Source organism: Notolabrus celidotus, chromosome 6 (genome assembly GCF_009762535.1).
Source record: "Notolabrus celidotus isolate fNotCel1 chromosome 6, fNotCel1.pri, whole genome shotgun sequence".
Lineage (NCBI taxonomy): Eukaryota > Metazoa > Chordata > Actinopteri > Labriformes > Labridae > Notolabrus > Notolabrus celidotus.
Window position 1 is genome coordinate 34,411,057 of NC_048277.1, and position 13,883 is coordinate 34,424,939.

The 13,883-nt window shown below is 37.9% G+C and overlaps 1 protein-coding gene across 1 annotated transcript; it reads left to right on the forward strand.

Moving 5' to 3' along the window:
• The first annotated feature begins 1,993 nt into the window (after window positions 1-1,993).
• cpa4 (carboxypeptidase A4) lies at window positions 1,994-13,837 on the forward strand. The gene is made up of 11 exons (XM_034686586.1): window positions 1,994-2,151; window positions 7,202-7,283; window positions 9,342-9,476; window positions 9,563-9,661; window positions 9,937-10,038; window positions 10,144-10,245; window positions 10,955-11,065; window positions 11,212-11,302; window positions 11,694-11,893; window positions 12,394-12,478; window positions 13,529-13,837. The coding sequence occupies exons 1-11, from the start codon at window positions 2,084-2,086 to the stop codon at window positions 13,714-13,716; spliced, it is 1,263 nt and encodes a 420-aa protein (XP_034542477.1). The 5' UTR covers window positions 1,994-2,083; the 3' UTR covers window positions 13,717-13,837.
• The last annotated feature ends 46 nt before the right edge of the window (window positions 13,838-13,883 follow it).

Sequence of the window (13,883 nt, forward strand, 5' to 3'; positions counted from 1 at the left end):
TAGAGCTGCAGCTTACAAATGTCATTGTTATTGTTGCATTTAGGTGAAAAAACGCCTATTACGATCTTCTAAGAGGCCATGGTGCAGCTTTCAGTCGCTTATTGTGACTCAAAAAGGGTCCAAAAGCACAAACTTAACCCATTTCAACGATATATTTAAAAAAAGAACTGAAATTAAGATGTTAATACATACAAATTTTGGGTAATTTTGCTTAAAAGTCAATCAAATAATCAATTTATCATCTAAATAATTGCAGAAAAACATCCTATTAATGCTGCAATCAATTCACAGACTAATCATTTCAAGTCTTGTCCTAAAATGCATAACTTATACTATATTCCACAACAGGAACTTTCCCAGGGACGAGAGACTTTTGGGGGTACATTGTGTTTTCTACTATAGGGACCAAGGTTTAAATAATATACCAGAAGGTACATGCTTCAGGGGATGTACTTTCTGCAAGTACAGCAGCTCTGTGGGTGGGCTTTGCAGCATTGAACATTTATGATTGGTCCAGTTTTTGCAGCATTCGTAAGACAGAGTAGTTTTGTCTGGATGTGCTGCCGTACAGTGCCTAAATATTTAGACTTGGCGGCTGTCACTTTCCTTATTATACACCACTAAGGTCTGCGTTTGAATCACCTCTGTAGACTAATGTGCCCTATCCTCACAGGTATTAAGACCACTGTTGGAAACTCCGCTAGCAAAGAGCTGGAGGGACCTTTTAGTCACTCAAATAAAAGCTCCACTGGGTACTTATAGTGGAAACGTCGCGTTTGCAAGTAGCTCCCCACTCACTCGTACTCGTGAGCTATAATAGTGACACTCATCGAGACAAAAAGCCTCACTGTGTGATCAATTATTTAACATTCAGGGTAATTCCAGCCTGCTTAATCTGATGTCACTCACCAGAGCAATAATTAGAGTTTATTATGACTGCATGGTTTGATGTGACAGATGTTCGGTGGTTCCAGACTGCCATCTACTGGCTGCTGTGTGGACATGCAAGTGTGCAATGGATTGATTTACTGCTGCCTGTTTACATGAAGTCACAGTTTTGATACAGTAAATCCTGAAGTTCTCAGTCAAATCTTAAAGAGAAGACAATGTTTTGGTTATATCTTGCTTTTAAAGGTGCTACATTAATACAGGAAGAATATAGGAGCTGGATAGATCGCTAAATTATCACTTTTAGTCTACTTTTTCTTCCCATAGTGAAAACTTCTAGACGGTTTGTAAGTAAAAAGACACTCAGCCTACAATAAAGGAGTCATTGCGGGTATTTCCTGGCTTTAGATGAAAGATTATGAATATTTTTCATGTGTTAATTTCTTCTTTTAGCCAAAACCAAACATACTGGCTGTTCATAGAGGTATTTTACCACCTTAGTCCTGTTAAAGTGTGACTTTAAAAATATGATAATGTCAAATATAGAGCTGCAGCTTACAAATGGCATTGTTATGGTTGCATTTAGGTGAAAACACACCTGTAAAGATCTTCTAAAAGGCCATGGTGCAGCTTTCAAACACATCATTGTGACTCAAAAAGAGTCCAAAAGCCAAATGTAACCTATTTCAATGATGTTAAAGGTAAAAAACTGTAATAAAGATGTTAGTACATTGAAAATTTGGGGTATTGCTGCTTGAAATGTCACTTAAATGATCAATTTATCATCTATCAATCATTTATGCTGTCTTTGTGGACTACTTAACATCAGCGCGTTATACTTTCATTATTTTTTATACTTCTACGTTTCTATATTCAAATGTCTTTGAGTGTGTTACATTTCACAGCCAACCTGTGTGAGCATGTGCAATAAAGTGAGGAACAGATGAAGGGAAATTATGTCTATCTGCAGCTGAGCACTGAACAGATAACACGTCGCTTATTCAGCAGCTTTGTATCCAAAAATAACATTTTTTTCCAGACAGGAGAGCCGTGTGTTAATCAGTATTTATCAGTACAGTGAGGTAACTCTCTGTATGGGAACAGTCCACCTGTCACCAGGTTGATATGAAGAGACTTCAAAAACTGATGCAGGACTCGCTCTGTTCCCCTGTAACGGTCCGGACGTACAGACGAGATGAGAGGCTTCTGGCTGCTGTTAGTGCTCGTGGCTGTGGCCACAGCTGATGAGAGGGTCTTCACTGGGTGAGTTAGTGTGTGCACACTGGAAGAAGAGAACATGCATCATGTCTTTATTCTGTTTTTAAGATTGCACATTGAAAGTCCTAGCTTGAAATCTTTGAAAACTCAAGAAACCCTAATTGAGATTAAACATGTCTCCTACAAGAGTGTTCTGGCTCAGATCAGCAGCAGCACATTTCAACAAAGTAACAGACATACAACACATTATAAAATCAACATATCCTGGATCACATCACAAACAGTCATCAGTCAAAGCATCCACAACCTGAAGCATCTTCCTCCAGGCAACATGTAAAGAGACCAGCTCCCTCAAACCCTCCTGCAGCTGATTCCAAGTTTCAAGAGCAGCGTACCTAAAACGTTCTCCTCATTTCAAGGCGTACTCATGGAACAGAAAGCAAAGATCATTCTCGTGAATGGGTCACAGAGCGAAGAGTGTAGCTCTCAGCTTTTTTCAAATGTTCTTAGGCAGGTAGCAAGTTGAGAATTGCCATAAAAAGAGGTAGGCATACCAGTGATTTAGTCTACAGGTAGACACTGCAGCCCAGCCAGCTCAAGCGAACAGGGAGCAGGGATCAGTTTGCAATTTAAGATTTGTAATGAGCCTCAAATCTCCATAGCAGAGTGAATCCAGCGTGAAGGCATTGAGAAGATGCATGCAGATATAAAACACCACCATAGTCAATCAGGGGCATAAAAGAGGCAGCAACAAGTGTTTTTTGCAGCAGCGGCAGTAGCAAAAGACAAACATGAGTTATTAGTTGTTTTTATTATTATTTTTATTTTATTTTATTTTATTTTATTATATTATATTATGTTTATTTTATTTAATATTATTCTTATTTTTTTTATCTTTAAATATCATATTTTAACTTTTAACTTGCAATTATTTTGTCTCTTGCTAAGTCTATCTTATTGTATTACTGATAAGAAAAAGCCCAGCAGCAGCTTCAAACTCTTTACTATTTTCTGAAAATGAAGCCTAAAAGACAGCAAATCATCAAGTAGGAACCCCAGGTATAAGAAGATACCGACTCAATCACATCATTTAGTATCTTTACATGAGTTTGATTTAATCAGGATTTAACATCAGCTTTAACTCACTAACAATATTTTTTTTTACAGTATCAGAAGCATCGTGTGAGAGACAGAGAGCTTGCTGCTGTGTTGGAGCTGAGCTTTAAATAACAGTATTATCTGCATATCAATTAAATGTGAAATGTGAAAAATTAGTCTAAGATTTTCACCTCCACAAATGAGGAGATCGAATGTGTCCCAACATTTAAATACTTGGGTTTTCTCTTAGATGAAAATCTTTCTTTAAATCATCATATTGAGAGTCTTACTAAAAAACTGAGGGTGAAGTTGGGTTTCTTTTACAGAAACTCAACTCAACTTTATTTATACAGCACCTTTCATACATAGAAACATGTAGCCCAAAGTGCTTCACAGAGTAACAGACAGTAAGAAAACAACAGCAATGGTAGAATTATAGAAGGCATGAAAAAAGAAGAAATACTTAAAAAAGAAAAGAAAATCAACACAGTAAAATTAATAAAATAAGTAAGAGTGGAAATAAAAGTTAAAAATAAGGTAGAGTTAACGAGATCAGGTGAACACAATAAATAAATAAGATAAATAAATACATGTTAAATCAATGGTTTAGATAATTATGATAAAAATAATAAAAATGATAATAAAATAATAAAATGATAATAAAAATAATAATAATAATGATACTGATAATGCAGTCCAGGGCTAAAATAAATTACTTCACATTAAAAGCTAGATTAAAAAGGTAAGTCTTAAGTTTACTTTTAAAAACACCCAGAGAGCTCGCTGTTCTCATGTCCAGAGGCAAAGAGTTCCACAGCCTAGGAGCATAAAAACAGAAAGCCCTCTGGCCGGTGCCTGTGTGAGACACACGAGGAACATTTAAAAGGGAAGCATTCGAGGACCTCAGTGATCGGGCTGGAACATAAAATGACAGATCAGTGATGTATGGAGGAGCAAGGCTGTTAAGAGCTTTAAAAACAAGTAAAATGACTTTAAAATCAATTCTAAAAGAAACAGGGAGCCAGTGCAGAGTTTTTAAAAGAGGAGTTATGTGGTCAGTTTTCTTTCTCCTCGTTAAAACTCTAGCTGCAGCTTTCTGAGAGATTTTTTGGGCAGGCCCGTAAAAAGGGAGTTGCAGTAATCAATGCGGCTTGTAATAAAAGCATGAATTAAAATTTCGGCATCTTTCTGCGTTAAAAAAAGGTCTGACTTTTGCAATATTTCTAAGATGATAAAATTAAGTACTTACGACCTTGTTAAAATGAGCATTAAAATTAAAATCTGGATCTAAAACCAGTCCCAGGTTTGTGACCTTTGGTTTAATTTGACTGTTAAAATCTCTCAGTGTAGTCTGGAGCTGTTCTCGGGCTGCTTTGGGTCCTATTAAAAGAATTTCAGTTTTGTCTTCGTTTAATTTTAAAACAGACGCTGTTTTTCCTTTGCTGTGCGTAAAAAGCTCATTCTAGCAACCTTTGTATCTGTAATTGACTATGGTGATGTTCTTTATATGCATGCTTCCTCAGCCTCTCTGAAAATGTTGGACTCTGTGTACCATGCTGCATTGCGGTTTGTTTCTGGTTTAGGTTTCCGCACACATCACTGTATCTTGTATGAGAAGGTGGGCTTGTCTTCCTTATACAACAGAAGAATGGAGCATTGGTATGTCTTTCTTTATAAGGCCATACTCCAGGAGCTGCCGTCTTATTTATGCTCCTTATTGACTCCTAAAGTTGTCAGTGGCTGTCATCTTCGGTCCCATGGACAATTTCTTTTTGTCATTCCTCGGACTCGCTCTGTCTTTGGTAAAAGTGCTTTTAATGTCTTTGCTCCCTCTTCTTGGTTTGAGCTTCAGGGTCGCTTGAAACTGGACTGTTTAATTTGATTGGAGGATTTCAAAATTAGGATAAAGGATGATCTGATCAGCTTGTGCACATGTTTTAAAGCTTAACACTGCTAATTTATAAATCAATGTAATAGTTACTTGCCACTGTATGTTTTGTCCTGTTCTATTTGTGAAACTTTTTATGCTGCTGTCTTGGCCAGGACTCCCTTGAAAAAGAGACTTTGTATCTCAATGGGACTATTCCTGGTAAAATAAAGGTTAAATAAAAAAATAAAAATAAAATGTGCATCTGGAACATTATGACAAAGACTGTTTGCATGAATAGTAAATCATTTTTATAATTTTCTAGTTCATCTGAAGAATACTAATAGGTGTTGATATGGTAAGAGCCTTTTTTTTAAACATGTGTGGCCCCTTAAATATCTCAAAAACGTAGAAAACATACAGTATAAATAAAGGTAAACTTGCTGTGATGCTTGATGTCCACTTTGCACCAGCTCCATTAATATTTTATTCAAATGTGATTACACACATTAAATAATGGATAATGTATGAAATTATGGGGCACATTTTCTCACAGAGTAGTTTTGTTTGGCTAAATTTAGACGCCTCGTTTCGTCCCAGAGAAGTAAATCATTTACAGTTCGTCAAGTCTGAACACAAAGCTCCAAAAACTCACAACAAGGTCGTGATATGTGAAAGATGAAAACTCATCAAACACTGGTCATTGCAAGAAATTGCTATTAGATACAATAGATTATATATGAATTAGGGATGACCACAATTAATCGATTATCGATTAATTGATTGTTAAGAAATTACTCGAAACACACATTTTTGTTATCAATTTTCCGTCACGTGGAACAAACATCATGTGGTCTCATATTACACTCATCTATCAGGGAGGTGTTTTAAGTTTAAAGCATGTTTCGATGTGAATCAGCTGTTAAAGGTGTTGCGCACAGCGGAGACGCTCAGCTGGCGGCTGCGGCTGTGCGTCAGGTCTCCACGTGCGCTTTTTTAAAGAGGATCAATACAAAACTGCTGCCAACAACAACACGGACACAAAGGTTGACAGCTTTAAACAAGATATTTCCCACCTTTGGATACAAAGGCAACAGACAGGTGGGAAATTCAGGTACGCTATGTTTACAGACCAGCAACATCAGAGCCGTCTGAGCTTTTCTCCAAAGGGACTGATTACGACCCGGTTGCGCTCCTGGCTGACACCTGACCGAATACACATGTTGATTTTTCTCAATAAGAACGAGTAAGCAGAAAACTGGACACTGTGAGTCTGAAGTACTTTTCTGTTAGTATTATGAGCCTTCACTTTATAAGACTATGTCCGCGGAGAATATTTTAATGAGCCTGATCGTTGATAATCTGCGTGTCAAACGTGTGCCCGTATTCAATCCCGTCTGTTAGATGCATTTTGTTGCTGTAAAAAAATAAAATTTAGGGGGAAAACAACCTATTTGGCATTGTTTTTGACGTAAGAATAATATATATATTTTTTTTATCAATTAATCGATAATTGATCGTTAACATTTCCAAAAGTCGATCACGGAAAATACTTAAAATGTACATCCCTAATATGAATATATATTTCATTATAGTTACTGTAGAGAGCTGATAAAATAACCACTGTTTGTGTTTTAGTGTTCACATAGCAGACGACTGAAATAACAGTCAAACCAAGTGACCTAAACTTCTGAATGTTAGAATTTTAGGCATGCATGATGGTTTCCACTCACTCTGCTATTTATTTTAGAGAAAGAAAACAGTCCAAGTTATTAAATTTAAGTCTTTGGAGACATGAATAGGTGTATTCCCCTCCCAGAGTACCTCAAATGTTCGGCATAACAAATATTTCTCTAAGCTGGAAAAGCACATTTGTATTCAGTGAGCCGTTCGTGAAGAGACTTTATGTTTGGAGAAAGATTAAATCATAATTACAGCCGTATTAAAGAGAGTAGAGTGGGAGTCATGGGTCTGGTACTCGCTGTTCTGTAGGAATAATTGCTTGCTATATTGGTAAGCAACAAAATGAATCTCTATGGATGAACTCGCAGTAGATTTCAAGAAGGAGAACATCAAGTTAAGACTAAAAAATGTAAATAATATTCACAAGCTGAAATGAATTTCTTCCAGAGATCAGGTCATCAGGGTCAATGCTGAGTCGGAGGAGCAGATCCAGCTCCTGCAGGCTCTGGAGACTCAAGAGGAGTGGGAGGTAAACACACACACACACACACACACTCACACACTCACACAAATGCAAACATGAGCACACAGCAGTACAAACACCTACGTTCCAAGTTTGCTCAGCTGCTTGTGCGAAACACTTTCTCACAAACTCCCAAAAGTACAAAAGGCAAATGAAGTTCAGCCCGGATGAATCCCCTCGAGAGTGTGTGGGCTGGAGGTTAACGGAGTCATCAGCTCTTGTTGGGAAGTCAGAAACTTCCAGAGGCTCAGTTGGGGTTTAGTTTGCACTCTTTTAATAAACAAACATAACGCAGAGATTAACCTTTCCCTTTGATTTAATCTAATTATTACATCTGTCTCTGCTCCTCTGAAGGGAAAGTCAATGCAGTTAATGAATTAATGTCAGCAACAGAACCTCATTTAGAAAATGTTTGATTTAGTAGACTCTTATTAGATCAATCATTTAGATCCATACTGGGACGTTTTACTTTTGAGTTGCGGATAAAAGCTTTGACCCAAGACATTTTGGTGTTTTCACACCTTTAATGTTTCATAAATCGGGCTCAGATTTCAAAATGCATGATGAAAACTACAAATGGAAAATCAATGCTGGAGCCTAAAAGCACTTAATTTGCATTTGACTCATTAGCATGCAGTAGTTTAACTCATATCCACACTAATGCACTTGGTTCATTAAATTAGAAGAAATTGGAAGGAGATTAGATTTTACACCCTGTGGACTTTTTGATGTATATTACAAGGATGATGGGGATCATTATGGTCTCAAGCTGAGGTTCCACACAGGGGCGCCGTTGGCCTAGCGGTTTAATCGCACGCCCCATATACAGAGAGGCTGTAGCAGGGGTTCCCAAACTCTTTATTCTGTGACCCCAAAAATAGACTGGAGACCCCCACTGTCCTGATGTGGTTGCTCACGGAACTACAAGGCCAATCCAAAAACCTACAGATATCTTTGTAATTTAAAGAAGGCTATAAGAAGGCAGGATAATTGGCTTAGGGGTCATGTGGCAACAAAGTAAAGAAGAAAAATTGATGACGTTTTTGTATTTACATTGTTGTATCTAAAATGTAGCTACAAATTTTGTACATGTTTTACAACAAAAGAATAAAAGATGCAATTTTAGATCATTTTAAGTTTTAATTGATTTTTGGAAGGCATCTTGCGACCCCCCCAAGGGGTCCCGACCCCCACTTTGGGAACCACTGGGCTATAGTACTCATCACAGCAGATGCTGATTCGACTCCCAGCCTTGACCATGTGCTGCATGTCTTCCACAACTCTCTGCTCCCCACATGTCCTGTCTGTCTTCAGCTGTCATATCCATTAAAGGCGAAAATGCCCCCCAAAAAATCTTCTAAAAATATATACACTACCAGTCAAAAGTTTGGAAATACCTTCTCATTCAAGGGTTTGTATTTATTTTAATTATTGTAAACACTGTAGATTAATACCAAAGACATCAAAACTATGAAAGAACATATGTGGAATTATTTAAAAAAGTGTTAAACAAAGCAGAATATGTTTTACATTGTAGATTCTGTAAAGTAGCCCCCTTTTTCCTTCATGACAGCTTTGCACACTCTTGGTATTCTCTCAGTCTGCTTCATGAAGTGGTCTCCTGGACTGGTTTCTAATTAACATGAGCCTTGTCAAGAGTTCATTTGTAGAATGACTTGCCTTCTTAATGTGTTTGAGACCATCAGTTGTGTTGTTCAGAGGTAGGGTTAGTACACAATGGATAGCCCTATTTGACTACTGTTGTAATCCAGATTATGGCAAAACCAGATTATTTCATAGTTTTGATGTCTTCAGTATTAATCTACAATGTGGAAAATAATTACAATAAATAAAAAACGTTGAATGAGAAGGTGTGTCCAAACTTTTGACATACATTTAAATGCCTCCACAAGTCACCACTACCTAATATAGTAGCCACTGATATTGGATTATAATATTGACAAATGTTTCATTCTTCTTGACACACTTCCTGATTTTCAGAGCTGTATCTTCTATCATGTTTCATCTCCTGTGCATGATTTCTCATCATCTGTTTGATTTAAGGTGGATTTCTGGCTCCACCCAGTCTCCGTTGATCTCCCCATCGACATCCGTGTGCCTCTTGCAAGTCACAGCGCTGTGACGGAGTTCCTCACTGCCCACAACATCCACTACTCCCTCCTTATTGACAACCTTCAGGCATGTGATCCTCCATGTACAGTTATTTATTTGCTCATAGTTCTTTCACTGTTCTGAACTTCAGCTCTCTTTCGTGTCACATTCAGGAGCTCCTGAATGAGGAGAAAGCTGAGATGCAGAGGAACCAGATGAAGGAGCGCAGCACCAAGAGCTTCAACTTCGGAGCCTATCATCGTGTGGAGACTGTAGGATATTTATGTTACATGATAAACATGATGAAAGCACTCTATAAACACCTAATTACACATCTCATGAGCCTCAAATGAAACTGAGATCTGATACCCAAATATTCATTGATGGCAAAGATAGTTTGAGACTAACTGTGAATCAAACCTCCAGTCGTCTGTGAAGCTAATTTGATCTGCATTAACTCTCCACAGCTCTGCATTCAGCATGTCTGTCTACAATTAAACCCTCAACATCTGTCTGTATTGTAATACTTGACTCATCTCCCTTACAGATCTACAGCTGGATGGACACTCTGGTGGCTCAGTACCCGAACCTGGTCTCCAAGCAGGAAATTGGTAAATCCTATGAGAACAGGCCAATGTATGTGCTCAAGGTAAGACATGCGTCACACACGACCACAGATCTGGCTGTGTTTGTATGTGCTTGTGCTGTATGTGTGCATGCATTTTAATTCATGTTCTGTCATCACTGTGTTTAGTTCAGCACAGGGGGAAACAAGCGCCCTGCAATCTGGATGGACACCGGAATCCACTCCAGAGAGTGGGTGTCTCAGGCCACCGGAGTGTGGACGGCCAACAAGGTACAACATGTCAAACAAATGGACAACAAATGTTCACAACAAACCTTATCTGAAGACTCTTTACAAACAGAGCAGGGCTAGACCATACTCTATGTTCTATTATTAACAAAGACCCAACATCAAGACAGGATAAGATCCAGTCCCATCTTACAGACAGGACTCAGTCTGATCTCATCTTAATCCACCATGAGCAGAGCACTTTGCAGCATTTAGCAAGTTACATTGGCAAGGACAAACTTCCTATAACAGGCAGAAACCTCCAGCAGGACCAGACTCATGTTAGACACACATCTGCTGAGACCACATTGGAAAGAGGGATTGAGGGAGATGAAGAGAGAGAGATGTTAGTGGTGAGATGGATAGTAGTAGTTGTAGCAGCTGGAGTCTGGCACGTCCACAGCAGCAGGCCAGAGCTAACCTATGAGACAAGGGAGCTCAGGGACTCCAGAAAGGTTACAGAAAGTGATAGGCAGAGAGGGGTCCCAGTGTGTCAGTTCCCCTGGTAGTCTAAGCCTATAGCAGCATAACTAAGAGCTGGTCCAAGCCTGAGCCAGCTCTAACTATATGCTTTATCAAAAAGGACAATTTTAAGCCTACTCCTAAAAAGTAGTAAGTAGTAGTAAAAAATCATCACATATTCTGCATATTAAACGAAATATTGATATTTTCTAGCTTAATAATTTCAGGAATCTCCTCTATTCTTCCTCAGATTGCCACAGATTATGGCACTGACCCTTCCATCACCTCCCTCCTGAAAACCATGGACATCTACATGCTGCTGCTGGCCAACCCTGACGGATACGCCTACACACACTCCAACGTACGATACCGTCAATCAAAGCTAACATGTCAGATCTTTATGTTTCTATTCATATGTGCACAAAAAGCATTCTTACACGTTATAGTTTAACTGTTAGTCGCCTGAAACAAAATGCTCGACTGACTGAAACTGTGTGACATGTTCAGGACCGTATGTGGCGTAAGACCCGCTCCAGGAACTCAGGCTACTCATGCCGTGGAGTCGATCCCAACAGGAACTGGGATGCAGGCTTTGGTGGTGAGTTTAGAAAGAAAACAAATGCTTCTACTGAAAGTGAACTTTTTGTTTTGGGAGTTTGATTTCATACTTGGTTACGCAGCAGGAAACTTTGTCTGCAAACAAAGGTCTTTTATGCCTGAACATATTTGGAAATTGTCTGCAACAAAAAACTGTACTGTGATTTATTGCAAGTGACTCATGAACAGGTTTGCCCAGTGTTTGGTTTTAGCCTTTCCTTACTTTAATAAAACAACTGATGTATTAAATATTTAGATTTACTGTGATTAGAAATTGATAGATTGCTGTACTCGTTTCAGATCTTGGCTGGTCCAACTAAATGATTGTTGGGGAAAAAACATAAATATAAAAAAAGGTTATATAATATTAAAACCTGAATGTTTTCCTCCAGGCCCCGGAGCCAGCAGTTACCCCTGCTCTGATTCATACCACGGCCCCTCCGCTCACTCTGAGATCGAAGTGAAGAACGTTGTGAATCTGATCAAGAGCCACGGCAACTTCAAGTCCTTCATCTCCGTCCACGCCTACTCCCAGCTGCTCATGTACCCTTACGGATACACCTGCGGGCACGTGCCCCATCAGGCTGAGCTGGTAAGGAAGGAGGAAAAACTTCATGTCTCCTCTCCCAAGAAGAAGAAGAAGAAGGAAGATTGAGAGCTGAAAGCATGATTTAAAAACTCTTCTCTGCTATTACTCTTAAAATAAGTTTTAACTACCTAACCATGCAAGTTGAGAGTACAATTTATTCTCTAAGGCTTTATACCTTAAAATTAGAGAGCAATGCTTCAACAGTGATAAATAGACCAATTATAAACTCATTACCGCCCCCTTATAATAAATCACCTCTCTTAACAAAAAAAAAGATTTAATACACTGCTGCTTATAGCTTTAAAGTGCAGTGTGTTGTTTTTAGTGGCATTTATGATGATAATTATCATTTTTTATTGGAAAGTAATAACCTAAATTAATATGATATTAACCCAGCCCACTTTTATCAGTGAGATGAGTGATAATCTGACTTCTTCATAACCCCTTCTGCAGCATTATTGTCTGTTTACTGTACAACTTAAGTGTTTCTTTGTCTCTTATAGGACGCTGTTGGCAGAGCAGCTGTGCAGAAACTCACCTCCCTCCATGGCACCAGATACAAGGTTGGAAGCATCTGCAACATCATCTGTAAGTGACCCTTTTTTTTCTCCCATGTTTGCTTTCTTTACAACACCGCAAATTTAAACAAGTTACACTCATGATAAAGCCCTGAAATGGGAAGTTGTGGGCATGACACATAATTATTCAATCAATCAGACTTTATTTGTAAAGCACTTTTCATAGAATATTATAATACAGAGTGCTGTACATGAAAAAATTGTAAAAATATATTAAATTAAAAATATAAACAAAAATAAGAAAATCGCCCCATCCCAGTCCCAATCCCTACCCCCAAACCCACCCCACAATCCATATGTAAGGTGAAGAACATGATATATGCAAAAAATAATAGTAATTAAAATAAATAACAAAATAAAAAAGGAGTTGCTGAACACACTGAGGAAAAGCTGTCATGATATCTCAATGAGGAAACACTGAAGGTAAAATAACTTGTTAAAACTCACCAAAATAAAATAGATTACTAAAATAAAGAAACACTAAAAGATTAAAACAGTAAAATAAACAAGTAAAGTAAATACAGAAAAGTAAAACTGAATAAAATATTAAAATGCTGAGATCTAATCTGTAAAATTCATAAAATTATAAGATCTAATTAATAAATAAATAAAAAACAAAATTAACTGAATGAATAGTATGTGTGTGTGTCTATAATAATTTAAAATAAGACAGTATATACTTAAAAAAGTGACTAAAATTTGTACTAGATAAGAAATGAATAAAGTAAGACAGAACAAGACTCAGCTTTTTCAAAAACAAACTTTAAAAGGAAGGAAAGCAACAAAAGGAATACATTTTATTTAAAGATAGTATTTATAGCAACTTTCCTAAAATATGATAATTGTTTGTTGTAAATCTGGTATTACAGTTATATGGTACCTACACCTGAAAGTTAATTTAAAAACCACAAAGATGAGGTAGTTTGTCCACCAGGGGGCCCTAATTAGTCATTAAAGTGTTCTGCTTTGTATAAACTTTTCATCATTATTCATTCGTCACTGGTTACAAAAAGCCTTGTTTAGCAGACTTCCTTCATCATCTCCTCTTCCTCTCTCTCAGATCAAGCCAGCGGCGGCAGCATCGATTGGTCCTACAACCTGGGCATCAAGTACTCCTATGCCTTCGAGCTGAGAGACACTGGACGCTATGGCTTCATCCTGCCAGCCAATCAGATCATCCCCACAGCCACCGAGACGTGGCTCGCCCTGAAACACATCATGGAGTACGTCCGTGATCATCCTTATTAAGAGGAGAGCTTCATAATGAAGTGTTTTTAATTAGCAGAGCAACTTTTTAATCAGACAGTGCTTATTTGTGACATGTGACATGTTGATATTGACCAATAAAGTCATGCTTGTCTGCATTTCAGCACTCTTTTTTTGCATTATTTCTTTAAAAATATAAGACCAACCAG